The sequence below is a fragment of the Aedes albopictus genome, chromosome 2 (assembly GCF_035046485.1).
Source record: "Aedes albopictus strain Foshan chromosome 2, AalbF5, whole genome shotgun sequence".
In the NCBI taxonomy this organism is placed as follows: Eukaryota; Metazoa; Arthropoda; class Insecta; order Diptera; family Culicidae; genus Aedes; species Aedes albopictus.
This window is the reverse complement of record NC_085137.1, coordinates 202882901-202905882: the sequence shown is the minus strand read 5'-3', so window position 1 is coordinate 202905882 and position 22982 is coordinate 202882901. Positions and strand designations below refer to the sequence as shown.

Sequence of the window (22982 nt, the reverse complement as noted above, 5' to 3'; positions counted from 1 at the left end):
TATGTTCAATAAGCGTACTAAGAATGAATTGAAGTATTTTGTGAGTCATCTGATGGAATCTATGACAAAAGGTCGAAAGATATGAGGTCGAAGGACAAAAGGTCGAAGGACAGAAGGTCGAATAGGACAAAAGGTATAATTGACAAAAGACAATTTGATCAGTATTTGATAGAAAAACGACAATTAGCAGCTATTTTCGGGACTATATTCGGAACATTTTCGGGACGAAGAAAAACGTAAAAATGATGGAATTTTTGAGAACGATCCAACTAAAGCAGCTAAAATGGGCATTCACCAAAATCCTGACAGAGCACGAAGAAGAAATATTACGGGCTATTGTGGAGATCGCAGAGCATCAGCCCATGAACGCCGCGCCGGTTTGAACAGTTACGTACGGTTAAGACTCTGGATCACCTTTTGCAACAAATAAAGTAAATACGATTTTATATCAATAATGGAATACATAATAAGATTCTACTTTTTTGTTTTAGGGATTATGGACACAATGTCTCTCGAACGTACCTATACTCAGTGTTGCGAAACTCATGCTCACGAGTAAAAAATACTCACTCACCTTACTCATTTGCGAGTAATGCTCACGCTGTGAGTTACTCGCGTATGAGTATACTCACGCGTGAGTAATAACGTCATACTCTCGCGTGAGTATTACTCACTTGTGAGTAATACTCACGCTAGAGTATGACGTCATTACTCACGCGTGAGTTACTCATTTTACTCACGGTGAGTTTAGTGAGTAAGTTATTTTTGTTGGTTTGAAATGATGTTTTCGTTTGTTCTGTACTGCAATGGTGATTATTTATATACAAGGCACAGTTTTCGAGGAAAGGTAGATCTGCTCGAGAGCTTTGGCACCATAGGCTAAAAACTCTTATTGTTTACCTACGCATGCAAAGTAATATCATCAATTAGGAAATCTCTATATTTCACCACACTTTGTCAATGGTATAACTTTTTTCGTATACGTCGGGTCACTTTACGGTATTCAATAAAGATGTTTGACATATATTTACCTTTCTTCAAATTTAAAATGGTAGGGTCAATTACAGCATCTCCTAGGTCCAAACATATAAAACTTTTCTTTTCTGCATACATTTGATCGTTTTTTTCCATATGGCTAGTTTCTATTACTGTGCAAAAAGATAGGGTATAAAATGGACAAATAGTAGTTTCGCTTCAAAATTACTTGAGTAGGCAAGTAAGGAAAAAAAGTTTTACACTGGTAACGCCTCCCTTGTAAATCTAAAAGAGCTGTAGTTTTTTCTGCGCGGAAAAATAGTCCGTTCCGTAAGGAAAAGTAACGTTTTTCCTCATACTAAACACTTGATCAGTTTGTAATTTAAAATTTACAAAAAATAGTAAATTTACTTGAGTACTCAACTTTCGAACATGAAACTTACACACTAAACGCATCCAGCAAAGCAAAAACCAGCAAAACGAACGGTTGATTTTTAAGCAATTTTTTGCTAGAATCCGGTACAACTTTGTGCCCTATCAGCACAAATTGCTGGATGTTTCATAAAAAAGTGCTTAGACTTGATAGAATTGAAACAAAACTTTATTGGAACTTATGGGTGACAAAAGGAACAAATTGCCAGGGCCCGTAGCGTAGTGGCTACACGTTCACTTCATAAGTGGATGGTCATGGGTTCGATCCCAGCCCGGAACTTGCAATTTTTCGTCAGTTGTATTTCCCTCCGAGAGCAGCTGCCACCTGACCCTCTTCAGAGCATATACTCCAACGGACCCGGACACCCGGATATCGGCTAACGGCAACTCATAATGGACCTCCAATCGGACTGGAAAAGGAACAAGAGCCATACATCAACATCCTCGTGCTCATCATTCTACCATGATAGTGTAGAAAGTGAAAGCAGCGCAACGGAATCCAGTTCGATCTAGTAGAATTATAATAGAATACATTTAGGAGCTGTACAAAGTGTAAGTACAGCTTCCAATTGGAATCGCTCACGCAGTGCCCTGGTGGACAAAAGAGCTGTAAATTAGGTAAAGTGATTGAAGAATAAAAAATAAAGGAACAAATTCTGAAGGAATCCCATGAGCTTTTTCAAGTCTTAGTTTTTTTTTCATATAAAGTTGGACCACCCTAATTATATGAGCCTCGGACCTAAAAAGAAAAAAAACTGCCGAGCAAATTACTACCAGTAACATGGCCAGTAATCACACCCAGGTAACCAATAAGCAGCTAAAATGGCATTAATTCAGCACTATATGCGCCTTTGCAGCAGGTCTGCTGCTATCGAACTGTCAAATCCAAGGTCAAATCGGCTACCAATCGAGCACACCACACGATTCCGTAAAATTACTTTTTCTTAATTGCTATCTCTGCCAACCCCCTGAAGAAAGCGTTAGTTCTTGAAGCCGGCTCGAACGGGCTCGTTAACGAAATTTCAGCCCGCCTTTCAATCTGCTACGTACGGAAGCGAACTTTGTCGTACGAATTATCGTGCATTTGAGAAACGATCGTTTACACATTTGTTCAATGCGTTTAGTGTTCTTTATTAAATTTACAAGACGCACAAGCATGCAAATACATTTCGTCCATTTAAAACAACGCTGAACTCAATTATATGTGAATGTCACGCCTGCACTAACAGAAAAAAGTCACTGTTTTCAGCTTAATGCAACCGCCCATTCAAATCAGCACCACGTCCTGCGCCAAATTTTTGGCTTCACGCCAGTTATATGTGGATGACAGCCATTTCAGGCGATTGATCTCTGTCTACAAGAGGTTTGAGTTCAAACAAAAGCCCTCACGTTGAGCTGTTGGGCTCAAAGGGGACCTCTTCAGGACCGCCCTTAACGGAGCGCTTAGAACTACCAGTAAGATACAATTCACTAGAATAAAAAAAAACAATAGAATTATTGACAAGCAACCTTGTCTACTGATTCAATACATTCGCCCCAATAAAACATATCATTTTAATGTTTGATAGGATTCCAAGCCTTTAGATAAATTTTAGATTACCGTATGAAAATGAGTAAAGCATACTCGTGAGTGAGTATCTGCACGTCAATACTCACGAGTGAGCTAGGGGCGGGACAGCTCCTAATATCGACTCTAATACTGTCTAATAAATATTAGTTTCCTAATCTTCAGAAAAAATCAAAGGGTTTTAGTTCTAGTATGTCATGACTTCCGCGATTGAATACTTCTGTCAATGAAATGGCGGACGCAAACACGGTTTGTATAAACACAGTCTTAATTTTTCCGTTTTAAATTTACAATCCGCTATATTTTTTTAGCATCGGTATGCCAGTTTCTGGCGAGAGATTGAATATGTTGTAGGGGTAGTTCCAAAGCGAGTTCAAAGAATCTTAGAGATTGAAAACTACGCAGCAAGCTCAAGTATTGGCGATATGAAGGAGCAAGACCTGGCTGATATTGAAGCGGATTTTCAACACCTGGCGGACCACTACGCCACGCGGGTTACCGTTGATGATTACAACGAGATTTACGGACCATTCCAAAACAATCCCGAAAGGTTCAAGCTTCTTAGCGGCGAAAAAAAGACCATGATGGCTATTGCGAAAGCGGTTTCGCAACACGGAATTGAAAAATTTCTCGACGGTGTTTTCGAAAAACCAAACGCCAGGCTTAACGAAAGTGTGGATGTGGTAGCCAAAATAAAGGCTTATTATGCAGAAAGGTATGTTGCCGAAACAATCTGTATTTCTTCAATAAAGATTTCGCCCTTTTTTTAGGCAAGCAGATTCTGTAGAATTCAAGCGGTTTTTTGATGGACTATCTAACTTGACCATCCTTGACGTTACGCATGATGGAATTATACTGAACTGCGTATTTTGTTTACCGAACAAACCGCAGAAAGTCCTAAGATCTGGAAGTGGCTGGTTGATCGGTAATTTCGTAAAACACTGTGAAAAATTTCATTATGCACTACCAGAAGCTGGACCAAAACGAAAACGGAAGCGCCGACATGAAGTCAATGCAACTAGCGATGCCAGATACTCCGGAGATAAATCCACTTCTGATCCAGATCTTCCGTTGTTCGATGTCGACGAATTTATCGAAGCAAATGATACAAATGCAAACATGTCCGGTGAGGTTTGAAACTATATGCTGACGAATTAAACTAGTTAATAATGTATACCATGTTTTGTTTGTCTAATAACAGTCAGGACTTTTTACATAAGAATGTGAACCGTGTGAATGAAAACTTAGAAACACGCATCGCCAAACAACTCGTTCATGCTTTGCGTAACGAACGAAATTTTAATGATAGGTAGTAATCGACCATTTACAATGGCACATGTCCCGGAGTGTTGACATATTGAAAAACCTCAGAATAATTCAAGAACAAGATCTTTTATTCACACGGTCACGTAAACCACGTAAATCCACACTGTAATCCTTTTTCAATGAAAAATAAAGTTTTTCTCAATATATTTTTGTAGACAACACCGATTCTGAAACCGAGGATCCAGATGATGCTATTGTGTTGAAAACCTTCATAAATATGCATTCCGCATGGAAAGATAAAAAGTTGCAAGCAAGGCGATATACAAGCTTCGAAAAAGACATTTGCGCATACCAATTTTTAACGGCCGGCAGAGGAAACTATGCCTTTTTAGCTAGCAACAGCAGCACGATATCTATAAAGACAATTCAACGCCACTTGAAACAAAATACCATTCAAATAACCGAGGGAAAAATCGACGCCAAAGGACTGAAGCAATATCTGTTGCGGAATGAATTCCCACTGGCTGTAGTCCTTTGCGAAGATGCAACCAAAATTTCTGCAGCATTGGAATATGATTACATTAGCGATTCTGTTCGGGGTTTGGTGTCTCCATTGGATGAACATGGGCTACCAAACACAGATTTATTTACTGCAACAAGTGCATATAAAATGGCGGAAGATATTGAAAAATATCCTGTCGGTAATCATGCATACGTCCAATTAGCACTACCGCTAGCTAACAATGCATCTCCTTATGTGTTGTTCCACACGTGCTCAGATAACAAATTCGAAGCAAAAGACGTACTAAACCGATGGAAACATACAGAATACTTATTAGAGAGGGAAGGTATAAAAGTCATGGCGCATGCAAGCGATGGCGACCCAAGGCTGTTAAAAGCCATGAAGATTCGGGCAGGATATGGAAGCAGCGATACTCCATCTCGTTGGGGAGATTGGTTCAGGATTCGTGAAAGCCTGACGACACCGATCAACGTACAGGACATGATTCACACTGTTAACAAGTTCCGAAATCGGCTAATCAATTCAGATATGCAATTTGGTATTGTTTTGTTTGTTTATGTTGTACTCAAATTGTAATAACTTTTGTTTTAATTATACAGGCCGTTACACCATCACAAAAACTCATTTAAAACAGCTGGTTCTATACCACTCGAAGGATAAGCATTGCTTAACAATGTCGGACATTGACATTAAAGATAAAATGAAATTCGGGCCGACACTAAGAATGATGAAGAAGCCAACCATTGAGTATTTGAAAGATAATATAGCCGACAGTAACGCAACCGCCCTTTTCCTTGATCTAATGCGTATGATGTATCGGTCGTACGTTGACGAGGATGTCATGCCACTGGAGAGAATCCAAGATTTATGGTATTGTTTGCATCCTGTAAAATTTTATAAGTTTGCTTATTTTTTCATTTCGTTTAAGGACTGCGACCTTCATAGTTCGAGCATGGCGGAATTGGACAAAGAAACGATTTCAAAATATGAAACAATGCATTTCTTCTAACGCATACATGTCGCTTGAGTTGAATGCTCATGCTTTGATTGTTTTCATGGAGTTTTGCCGAAGCAATGGCACTCCAGAACAATTTTTGGTATCCTGTTTGTCTAGCCAGCCGAACGAGAAAATTTTTCGACAGCTAAGATCAATGGCAACAACTAATCAAACCATTGTAAATTTCACCGCTAAAGAGCTGACCAGTAAACTAAAGAGAGTTCAGATGAAAACTGATATTATGTACCGATGTAGCGATCGTGTTAATTTTCCCAGCATAACGCGATATTCAAACAATCGCAAAGTTCAATATTCTCTGCCATCCCCAGATGAAATTATTGATGCAGTGATTAGAGCAAAACACTCCGCCCATGATGCATTGGTTGGAATAGGAATTGAGGAACAAAACATTAACATGGATGACTCAATTGCTCTTATAGCAGATAATCTACCACCGGAATTTGAATTCATTGATATGCAGGATTACGAAGACGATGACCATGACCAGGAAGAGGATAATATATTCGAAAATATTGAAGCTAATCTTAATCCAAGCTTTGAACACGAAGATTCTGAAATTGAAGAGAATATCGACGAAGAATATGGTAACACAATTTGATATAACATTTTTTTCTTAATTTGTAATATGTGTATCACTGTAAATTAGACGCTGAGCTGCAATCGATCGAAGACCACATATCTGAACCTAACGATATCACTGATGAAGAACCTATTTACGAAGCATCGAGATTATTTCCAAATTGCGGAACACATTTAAGCTTGAAAAGTACAACAGCGGGTACCAAGCACACGTTCAGAATATCAACTAGTGCCGGTTTAATACGAAATATCAAAAAAGCTACCTTATTATGGATGTTGGTACCAAGCCGATACAAATTGAGTACCGACAGAATAAGAAGATTTACCCAAAGAGATTTTGAGATTGTTTAAACTACATTTGAAGCCATTGATATTAAATTTAAAATTTTATTATCAGTTTAAATTGTTATATTAAATAAAATACTGTTTGTATGTTCATTGTTTATTTTTTTCTTGAACACTGGGAAATAAAAAAAACATTGAAACCTTGTTAAGACTTCTGACCATGAAGACCATGAAACTTCCAGGAACTCTAAAACTCTTTAAACGCCCTTGAACGGCATATGCTTGGGCATATGCAAATTTCCTGAGACCCCTAGAGGTATCCCTGATTTCCCTCTGAATCCTCTTGAGACCCCTGCAACGTCGCTGAAAATCCCCTAGAACACCCCATGAAACTCGCTAAAATCCCTGAAACGCCTCTAAAGACGTTTCAGAAACCCCCTTCTGAAATTGTTGAATGGTTTAAATTAACCAAAAAAGAATTCCATTTGATTTGCAGGAAATTTAATTTTGGGTATCCATTCGTTTATTCTATTAAAACAGAGCAAGGATGCAAATTGGAATGGTTGAATACGACTCTTCAAACCTTCAAATTGTCAACTCTCATCTAATCTATTTTGTTTACAAGTTAAATATTTTGGCACGGCATACTTGATGGGAAATCTTTTCATTCAGTTTTTTGAAGGTATTAATACCGCCTAATACCGCTAATATTATTAATAAGTATCGGAAGTGACCCGCCCCTAGCGAGTGAGTGTGAGTTGTACAGCGCTTACTCAAATGTGAGTAATACTCACGATGAGTTTAAGGTGTACTGCTCATACTCACTCGTGAATTTGACTAGTTGTGTGAGTACTCGCTCATTTCGCAACACTGCCTATACTATCGGTTGAGACCCCGGAGGGAAGGTACACTCGAAGCAAGAAGCCACATCAACACCGTTCCCGTACGATTGATTGGAGCTACAAATAATCTTCATAAATTTCACGAAGATACTCGCTTTTGCTCCTCAACCATTCAAAATTTGGATGAATTGGCCAGCTTCCTGGGGCCTTCGGACGTTGCCAGATTGAGCCAAGACGATAAGGCTCGCGTGCCCTTGGGAATAACAGCTGCTAAGCACCAAGCTCCAATGCTCATGCATCTTGAGTACCGCGTACGACTACAGGACCAAGACTGGGTGGTGGCTAATAAACATAAGCTTATACCATCCGTAATTGCAGGTATGTGTTTGCTTTTTCGGGTATATTTATTTTTTTACTATTCATATTCTTCTATGTATGATTTTACACCGTATCAGTATTGTAACAACAATTAATTGGATACGCTAGTAGATGTTCAGGCCTATACATGCGGAAGTTCTTGGATGACCTAGAACACGTTCACAGAACTATGTGCCTAGTTCTCTACAGAACCATGCACCATGGACCTATAGGATCATACACTATATCAGTAATGTAGCAATAACCCATTGATTTCGCTTATAGATCTTTAGGCCTTAACTCGCGAAAGTTCTTGGATGCCCTTGAATATCCTTAAAAATAACTTTTCTTCAGAACTATGCTCCATGGACCTGTAGCATGCTACACCGCATCAGTAATGTAACTACAATTTATCGATTACGCTTGTAGATCTTAAGGTCTTTACTCGCGGAAGTTCTTGGATGCCCAAGAAAATAACTTTTCTTCAGTTCTTGGAGGTCCTACAATATATTTGAAAAGTACGTCTCTATAGAAGAATGAAGAAGAAGAATGCTCTAAGGACCTGCACGATATTGCACCCTATCAGTAATGTAACTACAATCCATCGTTTACGCTTGTAGATCTGAAGGCGCTTACTCGCGAAGATTCTTGGATAACCTAAGTTCGTGGATAACCTAGAACATCTTTTAATTTGTTCTGAACAGAACCATACTCCAGGAATCACCATTAGGAAAACCCCCATTTAACCCCTCCTAGCCACCCATGTATTAATCCCCCCCCCCCTCCGCCAAACAGACCCCCCCCTCCCCACACCTCAACACATCCCTTTTCTACAGACCTCTTACATCATCATCCGGCCCCACCTCATACCACTTTTCAACCCCTTTGCAACCCTTTCCCATAAATCCCCTCTCATCCTTTTAGTAAGAGTTCCCTTCTGGACACTTAGCGCAAGAAAGTTGAAAAACCCGTGTTAATTCGCGAATCCGTGTAAAAAAAAACCGTGTAATAAAAGACCTAAGTGTACTTAACATCAAGAGATATGTATGACGTCGAATAAATTCGACTATTGATTGACAAGCCAGGCCTACGAGAATATTCTGAGTGTACAGAAATGATCTATGGAGTGTTGCCGATCTAATGGCCGAGTTGCTCCTAGATAGCTATTTCGGTGATGATGAATGATGATGAGCCTGGGCTAGTTAGTGAAATACCTGTAAGTGAAAAAGAAAATCATGTTAGGTGCTGTTCCTTTTAATTCCACTAAGAATTTGCATCCTTTGACAGTACGTATTTCGACCTCAACTGTAAGGTCGTCTTCAGTGGCTTGTACTTGACTCGAATCGAGTCAAGTACAAGACACTGAAGACGACCTTACAGTTGAGGTACACTCATTGCACAATTATGGGTCACTCAAGGAACAATCGCTTTATAATATGAATCGTTTTTCATACAAAAATAACACTTTCATTTTTATTTTAGATTCTCTTCATTGAAACTCTTTTTTATTTTTTACTAGCTGAATGACCCGGCTTTGCTCGGGTTTATTTATTGTGCATGATTGAAGCAAAAGCGAAGTCCTATTTAACCGAATGGGTGCCGGTTTTCCGCAAGACCATGCTGAAGATGAAGAGATTCCAGGTGACACAAAAGCCATATGAAAAACTGTCAAAAACCTAGAATTTCGAAACATACTAAGTATAGGGTAAGTGTACCAATTATGGCTATAGTACCAATTATTCGCCATAGTTAATTTTCATCCTTTAACGATGTAAATCAACAAGAAAAATTTTGTGAACAACAGATCACGTTTACAAAAAATAGTGGCACTCATTTAAACTCGATATTTTCCTCAAACCATGGTAGAAATAAATCATTTTCTTTAAAATTTCGGCTTCCTTGCCCCTTTTTTCGCCATAGTGTACCAGTTATGGCTAACCCCATAAGGAATGCATGCAAATAGTGCGAAAAGGAACCGAAGTTAAAAAATGTAACCATAACTGGAACAGGGTTCCTATCATTGGCACACGCTGTAATCAATACTAAAAGTAGTTTTGGCTCCGTTTCTATATTTTTCCTGTAAAGTATGGAAACTAAGCTGCCTTTTAGCTTATTGATGACATTCGTTTGTTTTTTCGTTGTTTTTGTATAAACAACTTTCCTTAGGTAGTGCCATAATTGGTACACGCACCCTACTAAACTTTAAATTTACTGATACGATTCTACGGCATAGTGTGCCATTGTGTTGGCCGCACAATATACAAATTTATGGAATGGAAATCAAAGAAGTCATTAAATTAAAAACAGTTAAAAATAACATTAAGCTGAAAAGAGATAGGCTAAGTTCAATACCATAACTTGAATTTTATTTTCGTTTCTGCCAACAGTGCACATTGTATTTATTAGTTTCATAGCTTTCAATATAAATTATGACTGTTCATGTTTTGCTCTGTCAACAAACAGTTCAAAATGAATTAAAGCTAAAGCATGTGTTCTCACCATTTTTTAACGGCACTTTGAGGAAGTGTTATATGTATATAATCTCAGGTTTCATAGAGAAATATAACGAAAATAATACATGGGCGTTTCAGTAAGTTTTCGTTGCGTGCTCTGTGTCCTATCAAATTGCGAAGCCGTGGTTTCAAATCTCAATCAATAGACATATGATTGCGTTACAACGTGTAAACGCTTGCTGTCCGACTCGCTCACGCTCGTCGGACTTAAAAAAGGGATAACACCTATGTTCGCATTCTACCGGGCAAATGCTTGGATATGCTGTTCGCCTAGAAGTGAATCGACGCAAACACGGCGCATCCATACAGTTGCAACGCAAAAAGTTGCCGAAGGCTGTTAATTTTTTTTATGGTAAACGAATGTTTTTCGGTCCGCTATCTTGATTTCCAAAATGGCGTTCGATATCGATTTGTAATTTCTATTCATCAAGCCCGATCGATTGATACACATATTGAAAGGTATCATGGCTTAAACTACCATTCCATGGCCGATATCTTGGATTATGATCCACCATCTGGAATTTATAGTGGGGCATCTTGGAATCCAAAAATGGCATCAAATATCGATTTTTGACTTCTACTCATCAAGCCCGATCGACTGATATCCATATTGCTTGGTATCATGGCACAAACCACCATTACATGCCCGCCGTCTAAAATTATGGTCCACCATCTTGGATTTACAGTCCGGTATCTTGGATTACATATCAATTTTTGACTTCTACTCATCAAGCCCGATCGATAGATACCCATAAGGGATGGTGTCATGCTCAAACCACCATTCCATGGCCGCCATCTTGGATTATGGTCCGCCATCTTGGATTCCAAAATGACGTCGGCTATTGATTTATGACTTCTACTCATCAAGCCCAATAAATAGATACCCATATTGCATGGTATCATAGCCCGAACCACCATAACATGTCCGCCATATTGAATTATGGTCCACTATCTTGGATTTATAGTCCGGAATCTTAGATTAAATATCAATTTTTGTCTTCTACTCATGAAGCCCGATCGGAGGATACGCATATTGCATGGTGTCATAGCTCAAATGACCATTCCATGGCCGCCATCTTGGAATATGGTCCGCCATCTTGGATTATGATCTGCCATCTTGGATTCCAAAATGGCGTCGGATATTGATTTTTGACTTCTACTCATCAAGCCCGATCGATAGATACCCATATTGAATGGAACCATAGCTCAATCTATCATTTCAAGGCTATTGGAATATGGTCTGCCATCTTGAATTATAATCCGCCATCTTGGATTCCAACATGGTGCTGGATATTGATTTTTGACTTATGCTCATCAAACCCGATCGATAGATACCCATATTGCATGGTGTCATAGCTCAAACCACCATTCCATGGCCGCCATCTTGGAATATGGTCCGCCATCTTGGATTGTGGTCCGCCATCTTGGATTCCAAAATGGCGTCGGATATTGATTTTTGACTTCTACTCATCAAGCTCGATCAATAGATACCCATATTGCATGCTATCATAGCCCAAACCACCATTCCATGGCCGCCATCTTGGAATATGGTCCGATATCTTGGATTGTGGTCCGCCATCTTTGATTCCGAAATGGCGTCGGATATTGATTTTTGACTTCTACTCATCAAGCCCGATCGATGGACACCCATATTGCATGGTGTCATAGCTCAATCTACCATTCCATGGCCGCCATCTTGGATTATGGTCCGCCATTTTGGATTCCAAAATGGCGTCGGATATTGATTTTTGACTTCTACTCATCAAGCCCGATCGATAGATACCCATATTGCATGCTATCATAGCTCAATCTACCATTCCATGGCCGCCATCTTAGATTATGGTCCGCCATCTTTGATTCCGAAATAACGTCGGATATTGATTTTTGACTTCTACTCATCAAGCCCGATCGATGGATACCCATATTACATGGTATCATAGCTCAACCTACCATGTTATGGCTGTCATTTTGGATTGCGGTCGCCATCTTGGATTCTAAAATGGCGTCGGATATTGATTTTTGACTTCTACTCATCAAGCCCGATCGATAGATACCCATATTGCATGGTATCATAGCTTAATCTACCATTCAATGTTTGCCATTTTGGATTTTGAACCGCCATCTTGGATTATGGTCCACCATCTCTGATTCCAAAATGGCGTCGGATATTGATTTTTGGCTTCTACTCATCAAGCCCGATCGATAGATACTCATATTGCATGGTGTCATAGCTCAAACCACCATTCCATGGCCGCCATTTTGGAATATGGTCCGCCATCTTGGATTATGGTCTGCCATCTTGGATTCCAAAATGGCGTCGGGTATTGATTTTTACTTCTATTCATCAAGCCCGATCGATAAAAACACATACTGCATGGTGTCATGACTCAAACCACCATTCCATTGCCGCCATCTTGGAATATGGTCCGCCATCTTGGATCCCAATATGGCGTCGGATATTGATTTTTGACTTCTACTCATCAAGCCCGACCGGTAGATACTCATTTTGCATGGTATCATAACTCAATCTATCATTCCATGACTCTTGGAATATGGTCCGCCATCATGGATTATAATCCGCCATCTTGGATTCCAATATGGCGCTGGATATTGATTTTTGACTTCTACTCATCAAGCCCGATCGATTGACACCCATATTGCATAAAGTCATAGCTCAAACCACCATTCCATAGCCGCCATCTTGGAATATAGTCCGCCATCTTGGATTGTGGTCCGCCATCTTAGATTACAAAATGACGTCGAATATTGATTTTTGACTTCTACTCATCAAGCCCGATCAATAGATACGCATATTGCATGGTGTCATAGCTCAAACCACTATTCCATGGCCGCCATCTTTGATTATTGTCCGCCTTCTTGGATTTCAAAATGGCGTCAAGTATCTATTTTTGACTTCTACTCATCAAGCCCGATCGATAGATACCCATATTGCATGATATCATAGCTCTAACCACCATTCCATGGCCGCCATATTGGACTTATAGTCCGCCATATTGGATTCCAAAATGGCGTCAAACATCTATTTTTGACTTCTACTCGTCAAGCCCGATTGATAGATACCCATATTGCATGGTACCATAGCTCAAACCACCATTCCATGGCCGCCATCTTGAATTATGTTCCGCCATCTTGGATTTCAAAATGGCGTCGGATATTGATTTTTGACTTCTACTCAATAAGCCCAATCGATAGATACCTATATTGCATGGTATCATAGCTCAAACCACCATTCCATGGCCGCCATCTTGGATTATGGTCCGCCATCTTGGATTCCAAAATGGCATAGTGTATCTATTTTTGACTTCTACTCATCAAGCCCGATCGATAGATACCCATATTGCATGGTATCATAGCTCAAACCACCATTCCATGGCCGCCATCTTGGAGTATGGTCCGCCATATTGGATTTATAGTCCGCCATATTGGATTTCAAAATGGCGTCGGATATTGATTTTTGACTTCTACTCATCAAGCCCGATCGATAGATACCCATATTGCATGGTATCATAGCTCAAACCACCATTCCATGGCCACCATCTTGGATTATGGTACGCCATATTGGATTTATAGTCCGCCATATTGGATTCCAAAATGGATTCCAAAATTTTTGATTTCTACTCATGAAGCCCGATCGATAGATACCCATATTGCATGATATCATAGCTCAAACCACCATTCCATGGCCGCCATCTTGGATCATAGTCCGCCATTTTGGATTTCAAAATGGCGTCGGATTTCGATTTTTGACTTCTACTCAATAAGCCCGATCGATAGATACCTATATTGCATGGGATCATAGCTCAAACCACCATTCCATGGCCGCCATCTTGGATTATGATCCGCCATATTGGATTTATAGTCCGCCATATTGGATTCCAAAATGGCATCATATATCTATTTTTGACTTCTACTCATCAAGCCCGATCGATAGATACTCATACTGCATGGTATCATAGCTCAAACCACCATTTCATGGCCGCCATCTTGGAGTATGGTCCGCCATATTGGATTTATAGTCCGCCATATTGGATTTCAAAATGGCGTCGGATATTGATTTTTGACTTCTACTTATCAAGCCCGATCGATAGATACCCATATGGCATGGGATCATAGCTCAAACCACCATTCCATGGCCGCCATCTTGTATTATGGTCCGCCATCTTGGATTCCAAAATGGCGTCAAATACTATTTTTGACTTCTATTCGTCAAGCTCGATTGATAGATACCCATATTACATGGTATCATAGCTCAAACCACCATTCCATGGCCGCCATCTTGGATTATTGTCCGCCATCTTGGATTAAGGGCCGCCATCTTGGATTCCAAAATGGCGTCGGATATAAATTTTTGACTTCTACTCATCAAGCCCGGTCGATAGATACCAATATTGCATGGTATTCGTAAACGAATTACCGTTAAATAGCATGCCTTCTGACGTTTTGGCCGCCATCTTGAAACCCAAGCCGCCATCTTGAATTCCAAAACCCTTATAACCACCTCCTTAATTTAACAAATGTGTATACCAAATTTGGTTGAAAATGGTTGAGGCATTCCGGAGTTATGCTGGAACATACATACATACATACAAACAAATAAACATACGAACATACAAACATACAAACATACAAACATACAAACTTACATTGACTTTTATATATATAGATAGATTGCTTGTAAAATTCAATTTAGGCGGTGAAAATTACTAAAATGTTGGTGAATAATGAAACCACAATAATGGGTCAAAATTGGCTGTGTAACAATAGTTATGGGTCAATTTGTTGCCTATTACACAAGTTAACAGCAACTCGGTAAGCTGATGCTCATTTTTGGTGTAGAATCATATCCTTCGAAAACGCGAAGGAAAAAAATTACAGTAGAGCTGATTTTTTTTCGTCTTTCCATACAAGGTTGATGATTTGAAATTGATTTTTGTTCTATTTTTAAGCAAAGTCGCTCACTTCAAACATCCCATTCTCCATAATCAATGTTCCGATTGAGCTGATTTTTTTTTACTGTAACTCACCTACATATGGTATGTCAAATAAACGGCGAGAAAAAGATTTTAAATTGTTTTATGCTAACTGATAAAAATACATTTCTTCATATTTTTTTTGGAAATTTTGCTAAAATTAAAGGAGATCGTCCCTAAAACTCGCCAATATCTTGAATTTCATCTATCTGACGCGGAACCTGCATTCAGATGTTCGAATGGTATTATATTCAGCTCTAAATTTATGGAAAAAGATTTGAAATTGGTTGAACAAAACGCAAGATATTTGAGTTCTAGTTAATTCCATATTTAAAAAAAAATGTAAAACTCGATATGGAGCTAAAACTTGAAAACTGTTCTACTTAAAAATGTTTGAAGGTCGGTTTCAAAATCAGCGCTAAATTGGGCTTCAAAAACTTTGGTCGTTGACAGAAGTTCACGACTTTCGTTTTATTTTGTAAACTAGTATTATAGGTCACTCAAGAGGAATCGGCTCAACAATAATGTTATGTCGATTTTTCCAATGAATGATCACTTATTCTCGATAGATCAACTATAGTAGAATCTAAAACTGGTCTCAAACGTCTTGACGAAGCGTGTTATCTCGATTTGAAATCAATTTTTCAAAATTGGGACAAAATCTCCAACACAACCACCAATAAACGCCTAAAAGTTTGCAATGCCCATTGCCCACGCAGAACTCTCTATATTATGCTGCACAAAAAGTGACCCATAATTGTGTGATTTTCGGTGTTCCTTGGCACAATAATGAGTACCGTAAAACGGGGTATCAGTGATCAGCGGGGTAACATTGATCGGCTTGGCCGACCTCATGAAATGTTCAAACAAGCATTTTACATTGAATCAGTTTCTGCTATCAAATGATATATCGTAATCAGCTATTATTCAGCTATCGAATGACATGTAATGCATGGTAATTGAATTTCATAAACATTGAAATAAATCGATTTTTCCATAAGTGTGTTTCGTAACGCATTGAGATACATTGTCAAAAAATCATGCATGGCATGAATACTAGATACAATATGAGGTTCGAAATCACTATCTTACTTCAATATGATATCCTAGAGTTGGATTTAACCACCGAAACTTTTATGAGAATACAATTTTTCAATAAAATATACGATTTATTAAAAGTAGGCTATCAATTCAATCAAATTACTTAAGCCATTACCTTCCTTTAGGCATTATTCGCGGTTTGGAGGATTTTAATCCTAAAATAACTCAAAAAGTGCATAACTTGTAAGAATTTGGACAACATATTCGAAATCAGCTACCCCGAATTTAGTAAGTAAGGGTATTTCCAACACAAACGAACATTAATCACTGACATGATCAATGTTACCCCAAATCAACAAAATCAAAAATTAGATTAAAAAACCTATTTAAACATATTTTAAATTTTACAATACTTTTTCGAGTAGCTTAATACATACTCAGAGGGCCAGTACTTGTTTTAAAAATATATAACATGTAATGCTTGCTTTAACAAGAGAATTATTCAAGAAAGATCGAAGATTATGATCAATGTTACCCCGGATTACGGTATCATAAATTTGGGTCTGCTATGGGTCCATTCTTATACAACGTAACGCCAATGATGGGGGGGGGGGGGGGTTGGTACAACGCTGTGTTACGCTTGACACAAAATTTCAAAATTTCTCAAAATAGTTACGCGGGGGAGGGATAGCGGATAGGGTCTAAGTTTTGCCAAATTTTGCGTTACGTAATATTTGAACGAGCCTTTTATGGTAAAAAATCGAATGGGTGTTAGGGCACAGCAAAAAAAAGTATTTGGTAAAGAAAACATTCAGTAATATTTACAGCAGAACTATTATATCTTTCATTTCTTTTTCTTCTCGTCATAACATTTCTACTGGAACAGAGTCTTCTCCTAGCTTATAGCAATTGTGGTCTGCAGAAGACAGTTGTCACTGGTTAGCGCAGTTTAAATTATAACATCTAACTTTAGCTGTCAACAAATGAAAATGAATAAACATCTGGATGACAATTATAGACACTCATACTGCCCGAATTGGCTACGTATCCGCTGCGTTACCAGCTTAATTTTCAGAGCCTGATCTCCAAATAATCAATGGAGAAATCTTTGAATAAATATTTGGGGGTATTTCTGGAGAAATTACCCGAGGAATTACGGAACGCAATCCTCAATACATTCCCGAAGGAATCCCGTAGGTAATTTCTGCAAAAAAAAACCTCTACAGGAGCATCGCTTAAGTCTGATCCTTCTAGAAGAAATCTTTACTGCAATCTTCGTAGAAATCCCTAGAAGCATTCCCTGAACATTTTCCGAACAATCAATGATAGAATCCCAATTAAATTCTTTGAAGAAATCGCCTTGAGAAACCCATGGAGGATTCCTCCAGGAATTCCTGCGGGGATTTCTCAACAAATTTCTTTGGGGACGCCTCTTATAATTCCTTCGAGGATTGTTAATGGAATACCGTCGGAAATATATCGAGGATTTTCTCCTGGGAATCCTTCAGGAATTCCTGCGGGAAATCCTCCAGGAATTCCTTCGGGGATTGTTCCAGTAATTCCTTCGGGGAGTTTTCCAGGTAAGAAATTTTACCAGAAATTCATTCGAACATTTTTTTAGGAATCCTTTCTGTGATTCCTCCCGGAAGGGGATTTCTCCTGGAATTTTTTTGAGGGGTATCTATAGAAATTCCTTCGGGAATTTCTCCAGAAACCTCTTGCGGGATGTTTTCAGGAATTCCTTTTAGGATTTCTCCAGAAATCGCTTCTGGGATTTCTCCAGAAATACCAACCGGGGTTTCACCAGCAATTTCTTCCGGAATTTCTCAATCTTTTACTGTATGATTCCAGGAATTCCTTCCGGGATTTCTCCAAGGATTTCTTCTGGAGTATCTCCAAGAACTCCTTCCGGGATTCTCTGGAAATCTCTTCCGGGTTTCTCCAGGAATTCCTTCCGAAATTTTTCCAGAAATTGCTTCTGGAGTTTTTAAAGAAATTTATTTCTGGATTTCTTTAGGTACTCCTTGCGGGATTTCTTCAGAAATTTCTTCCGGGATGTCTCAAGGATTTCCATCGGAGATCCTCTCAGGACATCAGGAGTCTTTAATAACTTGTGGAATTCCCCCTGTGATTCCTCCAAGAAGTCTCTCCGGGATCTCTCTCTCTTCTTGGCGTAACGTCCTCATTGGGACAAAGCCTGCTTCTCAGCTTAGTGTTCTATGAGCACTTCCACAGTTATTAACTGAGAGCTTCCTCTGCCAATGACCATTTTGCATGCGTATATCGTGTGGCAGGCACGAAGATACTCTATGCCAAAGGAAGTCAAGGAAATTTACTTTACGAAAAGATCCTGGACCGACCGGGAATCGAACCCGTCACCCTCAGCATGGTCATGCTGAATACCCGTGCGTTTACCGCCTCGGCTATATGAGGTCTCTCCGGGATATCTCCAGGAATTCCCTCAGGGATTTCTTCAGAAATTCCCTCCGAGATTCCTCCTAAAATTCCCTTCAAAATTTCTCCAGGAATACCTTTCGGAGAAATTCCTGGAGGATTTTTTAAAGGAATCCCAGGAAGAATTTTGCAAAGACCTTGGAATCCCAGGATGACATACTGGAGAAATCCCACGCGGAAATTATGGAGGAATATCAGGCAGAAGTCTTGGTAGAATTCAGGTCATGATTAAGGATTGTGGGGGCCTGGGGCCAGAGCGTATGTGGAGGCCCCTTGGAGGTACTACCGCGATGGGCAAAAAAAATCTGTTTTCGAACAGCACTTGCAGCAATATGAAAATATGCAACATAAAAAATATATTCAAAATAAAGTAAACGTGTAGCAAGTAAAATGATTTTTGTGGGTGCCATAAAATGTGGAAGCGTGGGGCCCAGCCTCCTCGGCATCTCCCTTAGATCCGGCCCTGGTGGAATCCCTGGAGGAATCCTAGAAGGACATCCTGGAGCAATCCAAAAAGAAACTTCCAGAGGAATTCCCTCTCCTTCGGAATCCCGGGAGGATTTCCTGGAGGAATCCCAGGAGAAGTTTCTTGAGAAATCCAGGAAGGGGTGGAAGCCGAAGAGGAGCCCCAGAGAAATTTCTGGAAGTGTTTTTGGAAGATTTACTGGATTCCCTGGATGAATTTCTGGAGGAAACTCTGGAGTCATTCCTGTCGGAATATCTGGATGAATTTTTTAACGATTCTCTGGAGGAATTCCTGGATGATTTCCTGGAGAAATCTCTGTAGGAATTTCTGGAAGAATCCCTGGTGAAATTTCTGGACGAATTTCTGTAAATCCCGGAAGGGAACACTGAAGGAATCCCAAGAGAAATACCAGGAGAAATTCCTGAGGATTTTTTTGTGGAAATTATATTCCGTAAAGGAATTTATTTCCCTAGAGGGATTCCTGGAGAAATCCCTATAGGAATTCCTGGAAAAATCCCTGGAAGAATTCCTGAAGAAATCTCTGGAGGAATTCCTGGAGGAATCTCTGGAGGAATTTATGGAGGAATCTCTGGAGGAATTCCTGGAGGAATCTCTGGAGGAATTCCTGGAGGAATCTCTGGAGGATTTCGTGGAGGAATCTCTGAAGGAATTCCTGGAGGATTCTCTGGAGGAATTTCTGGAGGAATCTCTGGAGGAATTTCTGGAGGAATCTCTGGAGGAATTCCTGGAGGAATCTCTGGAGGAATTCCTGGAGGAATCTCTGGAGGAATTCCTGGAGGAATCTCTGGAGGAATTCCTGGAGGAATCCCTGGAGGAACCCCTGGAGGAACCCCTGGAGGAATCCCTGGAGGAACCCCTGGAGGAATCCCTGGAGGAACCCCTGGAGGAATCCCTGGAGGAATCCCTGAAGGAATCCCTGGAGGGATCCCTGAAGGTATCCCTGGAGGAATTCCTGGAGGGATCGCTGGAGGAATTCCTGGAGGAATCGTTAGAGGAATTCTTGGAGGAATTCCCAGAGGAATTCCTAGAGGAATTCCTGGAGGAATCACTGGAGGAATTCCTGGAGGAATCGCTGGAGGAATTCCTGGAGGAACCGCTGGAGGAATTCCTGGAGGAATCCCTGAAAGCATCCCTGGAGGAATCCCTGGAGGAATCCCTGGAGGAATTCCTGGAGGAATCCCTAGAGGAATACTTGGATGAATTCCTGGAAGAATTCCTGGAGCAATTCTTGAAGGAATCCCTGGAGGAATCGCTGGAGGAATCACTGGAGGAATTCCTGGAGGAATCAATGGAGGAATTCCTTGAGGAATCCCTGAAGGAATTATTGGAGGAATCCCTGGAGAAATCCCTGAGGAATCCCTGAGGAATCCCTAGAAATATTCCTGGAGGAATCGCTGGAGGAATTCCTGGAGAAATCCCTGGACGTATCCCTGAAGGAATTCCGGGAGGAATCCCTGGACGTATCCCTGGAAGAATTCCGGGGGAATCCCTGATAGAATCCCTAGGGAATTCTTGGAGAAATCCCTGGAGGAAGCCCTGAAGGAATTTCTGGAGGAATCTCTATCGGAATTCCAGGAGGAATTTCTGGAGGAATTGCTGGAGGAATTCCTGTAGCAATCCCTTGAGGAGTTCCTGGAGGCATCACTTGGGAAATTCCTGGTGGAATCGCTGAAGAATTCCCGGAGGATTCCCTGGAGGAATTCCAGGATGAATCCCTGGAGGATTCCCGAGAGGAATTCCAAGCTATTTCTGGAGGAATCCCTGGAGGAATCCCTGGAGGAATCCCTGGAGAAATTTATGAAGATTTTCCTGGAGCAATTCCTGGAGAAAATCCAGGAGGAATCTCTGAAGGAACCTCCGGAAGTATTCCTGGAGGAATTCTAACATGAACTCTCTTAGGTATTCGTGGAGAAATCGAATTTCAAGAGGAATTCCCTTCGGAATTCCCTTTGGAATTTTTTGAGGAATCTCCGAAAAAAAATCCTGGAGGATAGTCTAGAGGAACCCACGGAGAAATTCCTAGAGGAATCCCAGAACGAATTCCTGAGAAAATTGCAAGAGGAAATCCTAGAATCCTGAATCGTCTCGTATGTGCGCTTGCTTGTTAAGTCTTCCGTCTGTAATCGCGTATCTTCAATCGCATAATATCGTAAGTTAAAAACTCGAAATACAGCAAATAACTGTAAAAACTTCAAATTAACTGTGGAACAAATCGACGTTGAAAGAGTTCAAAGGATTCTTTGCGCCTACGGTTGTTATTTCAAGAAATAATATTTCGTCTTTCCATAATGGATTGTGTCTGCGAGAAGTGCTCCCTTGCCATCGACGTTCGTGCAGAACTTTTCACAGTGTGTGAAGGAAGATGTGCAAAATCGTTTCACGCAGAATGTGTTGGTTTAACCGAATCAGACGTGTGTGCACTGTCATGCAATATTATTTGGATGTGCAACCCATGCATGAAGGAATATTGCCAAAAGCGAGGAAAAAGTTTTGTCAATACCGCAACCAACACCAATGCAGCAGCCGATGAGCCAAAATCCATGACAGATGAAATTAACGAGCTGAAAACCACCGTTGCAAACATTGCATGCACGCTTTCAAAACTCGTTGAAAAGCCTGAATTTACTGCTACGTATCGTTGTTCAACACCTATATCACCACTCAAGCTCTTCGATGGGACTAATGGAACACACTGCAGCAGCACAACGCAAAACGAGAGTTTCGAAGTATCCACTGATTCTCCGGATAGCGATGTATTCTCGTTATATTTGACCAATATAGACAAATGCGCTACAATAAACGACATCGGCTTGATGGTATCTCGACAGCTCGGTGTGCCTTTATCGAAATGTTTGGACGTTGTGAGCCTCATGCCCAAATGGAAGAATGTCAGTACGATCGACTACGCCTCATTTAAGGTTGTGTTGGAACGAAGCCTGAAACCAATTGCGATGACTGCATCTACCTGGCCAAAGGGAGTGAAGTTTAGGGAGTTCATAAGCCGACGGAATACTTGGAGCCCTATGGAGCAAATCATTCATGTGAATTAATGCTTACTTTTTCGTGTGATTGATCTTTTTTTCTTGTTCATTGTATAACTGTTTTTTTTTGTATGTGCGATTGAAATCAATTTTGTAAGAAAGCTGTGATGGTTTAAGTAGTATACAGTGTTGCTTATAGATATTGTTTTTTGTGGTAGATCAAGTTATTGTTATGTCTATTTTAATATTAAGTTTACAGTCTGTGTGGCATATAGCCAAAGACGGTGGAAATAAATAAATAAATTAGAGGAATACTAGAGATTTCTTAAGCGGATTTCTAATAGACTTTTGGATTTCTTGTAGGGAAGCCCTGAAGGATTTTTTAGAAATATCGCGGAAGAATCTCTCAGAAGTAATCCCTGATGAAACTTCTACAGTAATCCAGGAAGGAATTTCTGGAGGATCACAGAAAAAGGAACTCCTGGATGAACCAAAGCAGGAACTCGTGCGAGAATATTAGAAGGAATCCCTTTAAAAAAAATCTTTAGGAACCCCATAAGAAAATCTTGGAGAAATCTGAAAAATCCCACAAGTCTCTCTTGGAAGAATCTGAGAAGGAATTCTTGGAGGCACATAGGAGGAATTCATGCTGAAAATCCTACAGGATTCCC

At 40.0% G+C, this 22982-nt stretch overlaps 2 protein-coding genes across 2 annotated transcripts; both read left to right on the top strand.

Moving 5' to 3' along the window:
• The first annotated feature begins 3073 nt into the window (after positions 1-3073).
• LOC134286782 (uncharacterized) lies at positions 3074-4169 on the top strand. Its single transcript, XM_062848454.1, has 2 exons — positions 3074-3689; positions 3745-4169. The coding sequence occupies exons 1-2, from the start codon at positions 3400-3402 to the stop codon at positions 4109-4111; spliced, it is 657 nt and encodes a 218-aa protein (XP_062704438.1). The 5' UTR covers positions 3074-3399; the 3' UTR covers positions 4112-4169.
• Positions 4170-4320: 151 nt separating this feature from the next.
• LOC134286781 (uncharacterized) lies at positions 4321-7291 on the top strand. Its single transcript, XM_062848453.1, has 4 exons — positions 4321-5301; positions 5363-5633; positions 5692-6365; positions 6428-7291. The coding sequence occupies exons 1-4, from the start codon at positions 4518-4520 to the stop codon at positions 6709-6711; spliced, it is 2013 nt and encodes a 670-aa protein (XP_062704437.1). The 5' UTR covers positions 4321-4517; the 3' UTR covers positions 6712-7291.
• The last annotated feature ends 15691 nt before the right edge of the window (positions 7292-22982 follow it).